Genomic DNA, 12,040 nt, shown 5'->3' with positions numbered 1-12,040 from the left:
TAACAAATTATGAAATTCCTAGTAATTGCTTTAAATATCATCCTTTTTTTTTGCTGATAGTTTCTTAGTCTAAAGCAGCCTTTCCCCAACCTTTTTTAGCCTGAAAGAACTCTTGAAATAATTTTGGGGCTTAGGATATCTCTGCCTAAAAATTGCAAAACATACAAAAACTTCACAGTACAAGTCATGTCTAGCCTACACAATCCACATTTTTCAGCATTTACAACAGCAGCAAAACAACACGTGGGCACCTGAGTTGCATCGCATAAACATTCCTACTGCTGCTAATGCCAGGACTATGCAGTGCACTCAGCTCAAAAAACATGGTTTGTTGTTGTTGTTTTTGTTTCAATCACCATTTCTTGTGGACCCAAGTTGAAAAAAAATAGTCTTTATTATTCGAGTGTTTTTTGCTTAATTATATCATTCATCTGGGTCAACTAACATACAAGGATAGGTGCATGATCAGGGAAGGAAAAAAATCATGGCATTTGTTGTTTCAGTATCGCTCAAGATCTGACTTCAGATAAATTGAAAATACTTAATATTTTTGCCTGTTTTTTTTTAAGGAGTTAAAAATTGGCTTTATTCTCCAAAATGAATGTTACGCCGCTTGTTTTATTTCCTTAGATTTCTTCAACTCTTGCTAAGGAGAGTCCTCGAGGCAAAGATCAAGATGAGGTAAAAAAAAACCCAAAAACAATCCAGTGCAACTTGTTTTTTAATTTGATGAAGGTTGGAAAGTAGCATTCTCTTACTTTGACTTTGTTGCAAGCCAGTGCTTATATAGTGAAAAAACTTAAAATCCTGTCAGTGCAACACCCATTAAGGGAAAACACTGATCTCTTCAAAAGGATGTGTGGAAGACCCAGTATTCATTGCAATTTGTTAGTTTTACCCTAAACTATGATTTCACGCACTGGGTACATACAGGTCCATCTGCAATGTGAATCATTTCAAAGGATTACAAAGTTATAGTTTTTACTGCTCGTCCTGTGCAGAAGCTAAATGCTGTCTCAAGTTGAGCTGGGCATCCTCTTGCTATTCTCCCTTGTACACCTCCCTAAATCCCAGTTTGACTCCCAATTTCATCCCAAAGTATTTCCTCTTTATTCCTCTGCAGCCATAGCCTGTCTTTCTCCTTTTCTTCTTTTATTCCTTATTTATGGCATGTTTTCTCTTCCTACAGAGTTATTTGATTTTGATAATTTTTTTTGCTTTGTAGTTATCTTACTTTTTTCCTTTTATACATGATAGGTAGGTAGGTAGATAGATTAGATTGTATACTTATTTTAGATTATCTTTATCTCAATTTCAACACTGTTTTTCTCCTAGAAGCATGCATAATAGGGCCTGCTAAATGGTTAAGAAATCCATCAGTAACTCTGCATAATGAGAACAGAGTTGAAAAATGAATTTTGGAATAGCTAAATAAATAAGTGAAACAAAGCAGAAGGAATTTTATTATCCAGTACAAGGAAATGTGTATTCAGGTTTTCTTTGAAACAAGTGTCTGTTGCACACTTTCAAAAGATTCAGGGAAGACCCCATGGTCGAACCTCTGAAAGTGAAGGGGGTGTCCCAAAAAAGAGTTAGTGATGGATTTCTTAACCACTTAGCAGGCCCTATTAAGCTCTATTAAGAACTTTAATCCATTCTGTGTGGTCCACCCCAAATTTGTCTCACTAATGAAAAAAGGCTCCTTCAACCTGGCAGTGTGTAAATATGCTAGACTACAATTCCCTTCATATACATGCATGTTAGGGGAGCTGTAATATGACATGTCTGTAAGGTACACAAATATGTCTTCTTTCTATCAGTTCTTGCAGAAAGTGTATTACTTTTTTTAAATCTGTATGACTGGAAATGCCAGGAGTCACTGGAACCAGGAAGTCTAAAAATGCTTGCAAGTAAATAAATGAACAACAGACCAGTGTAAAAGGTCATACAAGTTCTGCTGAACTTTCAGAATGCCGAAATTACATTTTACTCCACTACCCCGCTGTCTTCTTTCCTTTCAAACTAAGTTTTGTATTTGTGACTCAAAGTCATCAAGTCTCTGGTCTCTAACTCTGGCTTCTGCGACGCTGCCTCACCTTGCTCCTTTATTGGTGTGGGTTGAAGGTTTTCTGTTATATTTTAACGAGCAATAGAAATTTTCATTCTTCAGAAAGAGAAATGTTGAAAGAAAAAAAATAGGGTTCTTCTTGTTGCTATAACTCTAGGCCAGGGGTAGGCAACCTTGGCTCTTTTATGACTCGTGGACTTCAACTCCCAGAATTCCTGAGCCAGCATGACTCAGCTTGGAAACTCTCCCTTTCCCCTCAGCATGGCTAGCTCAGGAATTCTGGGAGTTGAAGTCCATGAGTCATAAAAGAGCCAAGGTTGCCTACCTCTGGCCTAGGCCTAGGCCGCTTTATGACTCGTGGACTTCAACTCCCAGAATTCCTGAGCCAGCCTGGCTCAGCTTGGAAACTCTCCCTTTCCCCTCAGCATGGCTGGCTCAGGAATTCTGGGAGTTGAAGTCCATGAGTCATAAAAGAGCCAAGGTTGCCTACCCTCGCTCTAGGTTTACTAATATTATACCTTTTGGAGGAATCTTGGGGCTATCTGGGGCTATTTGCAGTGGTTAAGGAGTTGGTTTCTTTGCTTTAATCTTCCTCTTCATATCTGTGGGAAAGGCTCACGAGGAACCTGAACAGCCTGCACAGCCTGATGGTGGAGAGGGTCTAACTGCTAAGGACCAGCTGTTGGCAGAGGTATTCGTCCCCTTTTGTGCTAAACATGCAAACTGACTTGCATTTGTAGTAAATGTGAGTGATTTTGCACTGATTCCCAGCTAACCCCTTTGCTGATGTGTGTACCTGTGGCCTCATGTCGATACATATAGTTCTCGACTTAGAAAAGTTCATTTAATGACCATTCAAATTTACAACAGCGCTGAAAAAAGTGACTTATGGCCGTTTTTCACACAACCACTTAAGCATCCCCATGGTCATGTGATCAAAATTCAGACGTTTGGCAACTGACTCATATTTATGACGGTTGCATGTGATCTCCTTTTGCAACCTTCTGACAAGCAAAGTCAATGGGGAAACCGGATTCACTTAACAACCGTGTTACTAACTTAGCAACTGCAGTGATTCACTTAACAATTGTGGCAAATGGGAAAAAACGGGGGAAAATTCACTTAGCAACTGTCTCACTTAGCAACAGAAATTTTGGGGCTGAATTGACCTAAGTCGAGGACTACCTGTAATTTAACAGAAGTTGTCATGTTATATAGAGATAAATGCCAGCAAGAGAGGGTGACTGAGTAGGAGAATGTCCTTAACAACTGAGCAAGGCTGTATGTTCTGTACACCAGGGGTCCCCAACCCCCAGTCCATGGACCGGTATGGGGCCGCGGCATGCTAGCAACCGGTCCGCACAAACAAGCAAAGCCCCATCTGCGGGATTCAGGCAGCACACAAAATCACGCACTCTCCGGCCCGTGGAAAAACCTCCACGGAACCGGTCCCTGGTGCCCAAAAGGTTGGGGACCTCCAGTTTAGAGTCTCCTGCTTGAACAGGGGGTTGGACTAGATTAGAACAAGAGTCCCCAACCCCTGGTCCATGGACCGGTACCAGGCCACGGCATGCCAGCAACCAGTCCGCACAAACAAGCAAAGCACCATCCGTAGGGTGCAGGCAGCACACAAAACCATGTCCCTCCTCTGGCCGGTGGGAAAACCTCTCTCCACGGAACCGGTCCCTGGTGCCCAAAAGGTTGGGGACCTCTGCTGTACACTAAATACTTTACAGCAAACATGGAATTTTGCAGCTGGAATAAACATGCCACTTAACACAAGTTACACATGTTATGAAAGGAAATGTCCCATCTGTGAGCAACAGGCCTGGTTGGCTTTCTGAATTCCAATTTTGTGGCTCTTGGGAGCTCTGTTACACCAGGATGCCAGAATGCCTGGATCCCTTTCACTGAATTGCCTTCCTCCTGTCTCCCTACTGACTTAGCAGGAAGGAAGATTTTCAAGCTTTCTCTTCAGGAGACAGAACAAAGGGAGTAGCATGTCCTCAGATGTAGGAGCCTGGCTCTAGATTTTCAGCTGTTTCAAAATATGGGCTGCTCCACGCAAGAAATGTAGATTTTGACCTTATGTTGAATATGATGGAATCACAGAGATTGTGTTTCCATTTCTCTCTCTTAGTACAGGAGTCCTTGACTTCCACCAGTTCATTTAGTGACCATTCCAAGTTAACAACGGCACTGAAAAAAAAGTGCCTTAGGACTGTTTTTCACGCTTAAAACCATTGCAGCAATTTTGATCACGTGATCAACATTCGGACCCTTGGCAACTGACTCATATTTACGACTATTGCAGTGTCCTTGGGTCGTGTGATCACTTGGTAAACTTCTGACAAGCAAAAGTCAGTGGTGAAGCAGATTCACTTAAACTTTACTAATTTACTAATTTAACAACTGCAGTGATTCACTTAACAACTGTGGTGAGAAAGGTCGTAAAATGGGGCTAAACTCACTTTAACAAATGTCTCACATAGCAACAGAAATGTTGGGCTCATTTATGGTGAGTCAAGGACTACCTGTGTATCTGGGATTGTCTTTAAACTGAGACCGTATTCAACTTACCTTCAGCGTTTAGCCCAGGGGTAGGCAACCTTGGCTCTTTTATGACTCGTGGACTTCAACTCCCAGAATTCCTGAGCCAGCATGGCTCAGCTTGGAAACTCTCCCTTTCCCCTCAGCATGGCTGGCTCAGGAATTCTGGGAGTTGAAGTCCACGAGTCATAAAAAAGCCAAGGTTTCCTACCCCTGCCCATGCTGTTCATTCCCAAAGATGAATGGGCAGAAGGTAGAACTGTAAATATACAATTTCTCATCATAGTGAGCAGAAAAAAAACAAATTATTGTTAAGTGGCAGTTTTCATTTCAGTGCAGCTATCTCATAATGTTTCCATTATAAAGCACATTATGATTAGGATGCATTTAAATAACAAATTCTGAAACTCTACTAAGCTGCATTATTTTTCCCTTCCAGAGTAAAAATGCTGAGGTTGATTCACTGCAACCCACAAATGAAACCTTTAACATTTCTGTCACCGGAGGTAAAATATATATATATAATTTACATAGCATCATGTAGTTAAAATGTTCTACATTTGATTATAAGATTGTGGTGGTGGTGGTGATGACCGTTGTCTTTGTTTGTTCTCCTTCATACAGACATTGATGGTTTGATCACTCAGGCTTTGCTGACGGGGAACTTTGAAAGCGCCGTTGACCTTTGCCTGCATGACAATCGCATGGCTGATGCCATCATTCTCGCCATAGCTGGTGGCCAGGAGCTGTTATCCAAGACGCAGAAGAAATACTTTGCAAAAACAAGAGGAAAAATTACCAGGGTGGGTGGACTTTTTCAGTTGGAAGCAATAACAAAACTTACATATGGCAAATCTGTTGATTATCTCCCTTCTCCCCCAAAAGTCGGGCAATCCAGAAAACAGCTAAGTAGGTATGTAGAAATAGTCCTCAACTTACAACCATTCATTTATTGACGGTTCAAAGTTACAACAAAGTGACTTATAACCATTTTTCACACTTGCGACCATTGTAGCGTTCCCCATGGTCACGTGATCAACATTCGGACGCTTGTCAACTGGCTCACATTTATGACGGTTGCAGTGTCCCGGGGTCACCTGATTCCCCATTTGTGACCTTGTGACAAGTCGATGGGGAAACCAGATTCACTTAACAACCGTGTTACTGACTTAACAACTGCAGTGATTCACTTAACAAATGGGGTAAGAAAGGTCATAAAATGGGGCAGAACTGGCTTAACAAATGTTTCACTTAGCAACAGAAATTTTGGGTTCAATTATGGTTGTAAGTTGAGGACTACCTGTATGACCAACTGTGAAACCAACTCATGAACATAATGAAATACGACGTGAGCCAAGTTCTAAAGAAGCTTTCCACATGCAGTGCTGGGACTCGGTTTCCTGCAATGGAAGCTAGTGGAGGTCAAATTCTGGAGGCCGCAGTTCCCACCTCTCTAGAGATAATCTGATCGGGGAAGGGTCTGTTATGAGTTCTGGTCCTCGTTGCCCAATAAAATACTCATCATTGGGAAAGGGCATTTTGAAGGTACTATTGACGTTTGTGTGTGTTTTCCCCCCCATTCCAGCTCATCACTGCTGTTGTAACCAAGAACTGGAAGGAGATTGTCCAGTCCTGCGATTTGCAAAACTGGAAAGAGGCCTTGGCAGCTGTGTTGACTTACGCTAGGCCGGATGAATTTGCAGTTCTTTGTGGTAAGCCAGATGGGCATTAATAATTCTAAATATTCCCCCCATTTCCCTTTACACACACACACACACACACACACACACAGAGAGAGAGACAGACAGACAGACCGACAGACAGACATGCATGCATGCATGCATGCGTACATATAAATAATGTTTTCGGTCCAGGGAAGCAATACCTGGGCACATCTCCTTTACTAAATAATTTATTTAACTCGGACACTCGGGTTTCATGCCTGAAGGTAAAAATAGTGCTCCCTTTTTTGTAGGCCTCATATTCTAAACCCTCCTGGTTACTAAGGGCCTTTAATTTGCCTCTGACAAGGAGCATTGATCATGATTAATATCAGGTAATTAATATTTGAAAACATGGGCAGGATATCCAGACTCTGAGAGGAAATTGTAAAATTATTAAGCTGTTAAAAAATTGTCGTTCAGAATGCAGCAACAGGGAGCCGCCACCCCCTCCCATTTCCCATCACCCCCCCCCTGTCAAAGCCGCGACTTTTCTAGCGACTTGAGAAAGTCTTGATCAGATTTCTTTCCAACTCTCCAGAGCTGTTGTCACCTTAGATTTGGAAGGGGATTGTCCAGTTGCACAATTTGCAAAACTGGAAAGCAACCTTAGCTCCTGGGCTTACTTACACTAGGTCAGACAATGTTGGTAACTCTGTTGTGGCTAAAATTTCATTAACTTACTTCTCATTCCAGTGTCTTCTTTCAGATTACCAGAAAGTGCTAGACCCCTCCCTCCCTCCCTCCCTCCCTCCCTCTCTCTCTCTCTCTCTCTCTCTCTCTCTCTCTCTCTCTCTCTCTCTCTCTCTCTGGCACATCAATTAGCTCTATGGGGGCTAGCAGAGCACTGATGACAACACTGGAGCTGACAGAGGCATTCAACAGTGCACCTTTCTGTGTGGTGTGTGTGTGTAAATTTGTGGACTTTCTAACAAATATCTGGAGGCTGCATACATGCAGGACTTTAGAGGATATTTGTTGAAAGAAAACCCCACTTCCCACAGTGGTCTTCGTGCTCCTTTCTCCCCCACCCAGTTTTAATCTTTTAATGATAAATCTTTAGCACAACTGATTATTGTTATTACTGTTTTACCTTTTTAATATTTGTAAGCTGCTCAGAGTCACCTCCGGATGAGTTGAGAAGCACATACATCCGATGCATACATACATGCACATGCATACATGCATACATGCACGCACATGCATACATGCACATGCATGCATACATGCACATGCATACATGCATGCACATACATACATACAGCACCAGCAAAGACAGGGAAAAAAGAGGGAAAGTATACATGAGTCTCCAGTACTTTCTGATACTCCGAATAAATCATTCTGAGGTTAATGTTGGTTCCCATTTACATTTTGTTCATCTTCCTAACTAGATTTGTTGGGCTCAAGACTTGAAAACGAAGGGGACAGCGTTTTGCAAACGCAGGCTTGCCTGTGTTACATTTGTGCCGGAAATGTGGAGAAGTTAGTTGCTTGTTGGACTAAAGCCCAAGATGGAAGCAATCCACTGTCTCTTCAGGTGAGGCCCTTTTATTTTCGATTCCCTTTTGGTCTCAATCACTGGAAGATACACACTATAGCAGTGATGGCGAACCTTTTAGAGACCGAGTGCCCAAACTGCAACCCAAAACCCACTTATTTATCGCCGGGTGCGAGGTGGGCATGTCCCACTGGGTGAGCGTGGCTGTGGTGGTCATGGCAGACTGGGTGGGTGTGGCCAAGGTGGGTGTGGTCATCTCGATGTTGCTCGTGGGGAGGGACGCTTGTGGGGGTCGGGCAGGGTTGGGGGAGATCCAGGGGGTCTCTGGCGGGTGGGGTGGTGGGCAGGAAGCTTGTCCTGCGGGGTGAGGTGAGGCAGGGCGGGGGTGCCATTGTTGGAGGGCAAGGCGAGGCAGGGGCTGGGACGGCTGCTGCCTGACACCATCGGCCCTTGCACACAGAGGCCAGTGAGCGCATGGGTGCTGGGATACATCTGGCGAGTTAGTGGGCGGCTGGTTGAAGAGAGACAGTTGCCATCTCCAGGGCATGGCACGTGTGCCCACAGAGAGGGCTCTGAGTGCCGCCTCTGGCACGCGTGCCATAGGTTCGCCACCACTGCACTATAGTCTCCTTCTAAAGCCAGGGGTATCCAACCTTGGCAATTTTAAGACTTGTGGACTTCAACTCCCAGAATTCCCCAGCCAGCAAGGTTAGCTGGGGCATTCTGAGAGGTGAAGTCCATAGAGAGTTGAAGTTGCCAAGGCTGTTCTCCCCTATTTAAAGTCTCTAGCTTTGGGTAAGGAAGTGTCACAATTTCCATTCCTGTGACATACAGGTATTTCCACGGGGGCAGCCATTGCAGTTGGTCTGTTTTCTCACTTTGATGTGTGGATTGTTGCAGCTAAAGTACCATATAATGCAAAGATGGGCAACACGGGGCTTCTGGTCCACCCAAAATTAAAAATAAAATGTTTTTTCTAAAATGACATAACTATTTTACAAGATTAGTAGTAAGGAAGCTGATTGGTCATGAGAGATTACCTCCATCGAATGAGCTTCAACCATTTCTGGGCCTTTTATAAAGAGCAAAATGAGTCAGGCCTAAGCTTACAGACTGACCCACAGCAGAGGGAATGCAAAACTGGTTATGAACCAGCTTTTGTTATGTACAATCAGTCAAGTCAGTCCAGGATTTGAGAAGTTACCACAAAGGGGAGGGGGTCAACTTATTTTCCAAAGCGCCTGAAGGCAGGACAAGAAACAATGGATGGAAACTAATCAAGGAGAGAAGCAACCTGGAATTAAGGAGAAACTTCTTAACAGTGAGGACTGTTAACCCAGTGGAACAGCTTGCTTCCAGAAAATTGAAGAGGCTTTACTGGAGGTTTTTAAGAAGAGACTGGGCAGTCACTTGTCTGAGATGGTTTAGGATCTCCTGCTTGAACAGGGGTTTGGATTAGAAGACCTCCAAGGTCCCTCCCAGCTCTATTCTGGTTGAAGTCTAGCTTAGAGTCAATCAGCCAGTCTGATTCAAGCTTTGCTTTGCTTTTCTCCTTCCATTTCACGCTTCTAGGATCTCATTGAAAAAGTGATCATTCTGCGTAAAGCTGTCCAGCAGACCCAAGTGATGGATGCCAACGCTGTCGGGGCCCTTCTGGCTGAAAAGATGAGCCAATATGCCAACCTTTTGGCTTCACAAGGCAGCATCGCCGCGGCTTTAGCTTTTCTCCCAGCTAATACCAACCAGGTAAACAGGCTTCACTCTGCGCTTGTATGTTTTCTTCTTTTGCCTTTTGCAGGTAGCCCTCAACCTAGGACCACCATCGAGCCCAAAATTTCTGTTGCCAAGTGAGACAGTCAAGTGAACTTTGCCCCGTTTTACGACCTTTCTCGCCACAGTGGTTAAGTGAGTCACCGCAGTTGTTCAGTTAGCAACACGGTTGTTAAGTGAATCCGGCTTCACCCACTGACTTTGCTTGTCAGAAGGTCGTGAAAGGGGATCACGTGACCCCAGGGACGCTGCGACCGTCATCAGCCAGTTGCCCTGGCGTCTGGGTTTTGATCATGTGACCATGGGGATGCTGCAATAGTCATAAGTCACACTTTTTAGTACCGCTGTAACTTTGGATGGTGGCTAAATGAACTGTACTAGACCACCTGTATTAGATTAGTGCACATGATTGGACATTTCCTGAGAGAACAGAGGCTCATCAGTCGTCTCCAACTGGTTGCTATGAGTCCGCTGCCTTCTTGTTTCTGTTCCAACACTTCTGTGGCTTTTATTATAACGTAACTCATTCTCACGAATGAAGGCAAATATACTATTCTGCAAAGTACCTGAAGGCAGGACAAGAAGCAAAATAGATGGAAACTAGTCAAGGAGAGAAGCAACCTAGAACTAAGGAGAAACTTCCTGACAATTAGAACAATAAACCAGTGGAACAACCTGCCTCCAGAAGCAGTGAATGCTCCAACACTGGAAGTTTTAAAGAAGAGACTGGACAGCCATTTGTCTGAAATGATATAGGGCCGTGGTGGCGAATCTATGGCACGGGTGCCACAGGCAGCATGCGGAGCCGTCCCTGTGGGCACGTGTGCCATCGCCCCAGAGGGAGGCCGGGCCAGACTGCTCCCCTCTGCCTTTCCACATGCGCCTGCACTCTTGCTCTCTCTTGACCGTGGGGGGGGCGCGAAATCGCTCTGGAGGCATAGATCCAGGCGGCAGAGGCCATGCCCACCCAGCGGGCCACGCCCACCCGGCACCTGGCAATACATAGGTGGGTTTTGGGTTGCAGTTTGGGCACTCGGTCTCTAAAAGGTTCGCCACCACTGGTATAGGGTTTCCTGCCTTAGCAGGGGGTTGGACTAGATGGTCTCCAAGGTCCCTTCCAACATCATCATCATCATCATCATCATCATTATTATTATTATTATTATTATTATTATTATTATTATTATTATTATTATTATTATTGATTCGTGTCCCAGGATAATGATGTGAGATCCAATTTGAATCGATCACCCCGACCAGAGATTGACTCTTCCGAGCGTTTGGACTCAAAAAAAGCCCAAGGAAACGGCAGCCAATTGCCAGCCATCAACACCCCAATCAGCCAATAGGAAGGCATCACATGTACAGGACTCACAGAACAGCCCAAAGGACATATTCCAGTAGGGAGGAGTTCCCCAAGGATGGGCTCCAGCACACATCCAAAAGCTTGGAAGAGTAAACCTCTGGTCCCAGCGACCGACCCAGATTCGATCTCATAACTCACTCCCTTGATAGATCTGGCCCTGTGAATGTGCTTAACTGGGTGTTTTGTGCTTTGCAGCCCAACATCGTGGTGCTACGGGACAGAATCTGTAAAGCCCAGGGGGAGGTGCCCAGGGCACCCTTTCAGAGGCAGCCAGCAGCCAAGGGAAGAACTGACTCTGTTGCGGGCCAGATGCAGATGCCACAGAACCCAACTCCACAATATTACCAGCAGGTAAAGGGCATTTTCAGCTGCCGCCCTTACGTTGGCAGTTAACCATGTTTTAAATCATGTTGAGCATGTCTGCATGATGTTCTGCTCAAAGTTACCCAGAACGTGTCCCTTGAAAGCTCCTGAGTTAAGAGCACGCTATCCTGCTTTTCAGTTTGGAGAGAAGCCCCTTGTCCTCTTGTTCCAGAGGTATTTTTGGAAAGCTGGCCTAGGAAGCTGCTGGAGGGTTCATGCAGTGGCTAGTCAAGGCCTTCGAAATGCCCTTTGGAAGGCTGATGTATTTTGCCCCCCAGCTAATGTCTGGGAGAGCTTTTGGCTTTAATTTGGGCCTTCAGTTTTAATAAAGCTTAGTCAGTTGTCATTTTCCTGGCAGACACCTTGCCCCCAAAATGTTACAACAGCCACAGCTTGTCAGCTAAACCTTTTCTACTGGAGACTTTCTAGATCAGAGGTCCCCAACCGTGGCAACTTTTAAGACTTGTGGACTTCAACTCCCAGAATTCCTCAGCCAGCCGCGGCTGGCTGAGGAATTCTGGGAGTTGAAGTCCACAAGTCTTAAAAGTTGCCACGGTTGGATTCCCTTGTTCTGGATGGAAGGCAGCTCCCAATATCTCCTTACAACAGACTGAAGTAGGTGATTGTTACACGGACCTGTAAATTGGGGTCCCCAAACCCCGGTCCATGGCCCAGTACCGGATTGTGGCCCGTTGGTAACCAGG

The 12,040-nt window shown here is 44.7% G+C and overlaps 1 protein-coding gene across 1 annotated transcript in view; it reads left to right on the top strand.

Moving 5' to 3' along the window:
- The window catches only part of SEC31A (SEC31 homolog A, COPII coat complex component), a 63,129-nt gene that overhangs the window by 26,795 nt on the left and 24,294 nt on the right, over positions 1-12,040 (top strand). Inside the window, exons 13-20 of the mRNA XM_015832371.1 lie at positions 631-681; positions 2,682-2,759; positions 5,058-5,124; positions 5,243-5,421; positions 6,204-6,330; positions 7,731-7,876; positions 9,410-9,583; positions 11,169-11,324. Coding sequence (XP_015687857.1) covers positions 631-681; positions 2,682-2,759; positions 5,058-5,124; positions 5,243-5,421; positions 6,204-6,330; positions 7,731-7,876; positions 9,410-9,583; positions 11,169-11,324 — 978 coding nt within the window. The remainder of the gene's footprint in view (positions 1-630; positions 682-2,681; positions 2,760-5,057; positions 5,125-5,242; positions 5,422-6,203; positions 6,331-7,730; positions 7,877-9,409; positions 9,584-11,168; positions 11,325-12,040) is intronic.

Source organism: Protobothrops mucrosquamatus, unplaced genomic scaffold (genome assembly GCF_001527695.2).
Source record: "Protobothrops mucrosquamatus isolate PMUCROS unplaced genomic scaffold, P.Mucros_1.0 scaffold3, whole genome shotgun sequence".
In the NCBI taxonomy this organism is placed as follows: Eukaryota; Metazoa; Chordata; class Lepidosauria; order Squamata; family Viperidae; genus Protobothrops; species Protobothrops mucrosquamatus.
This window is presented reverse-complemented; position numbering and strand designations above follow the sequence as displayed.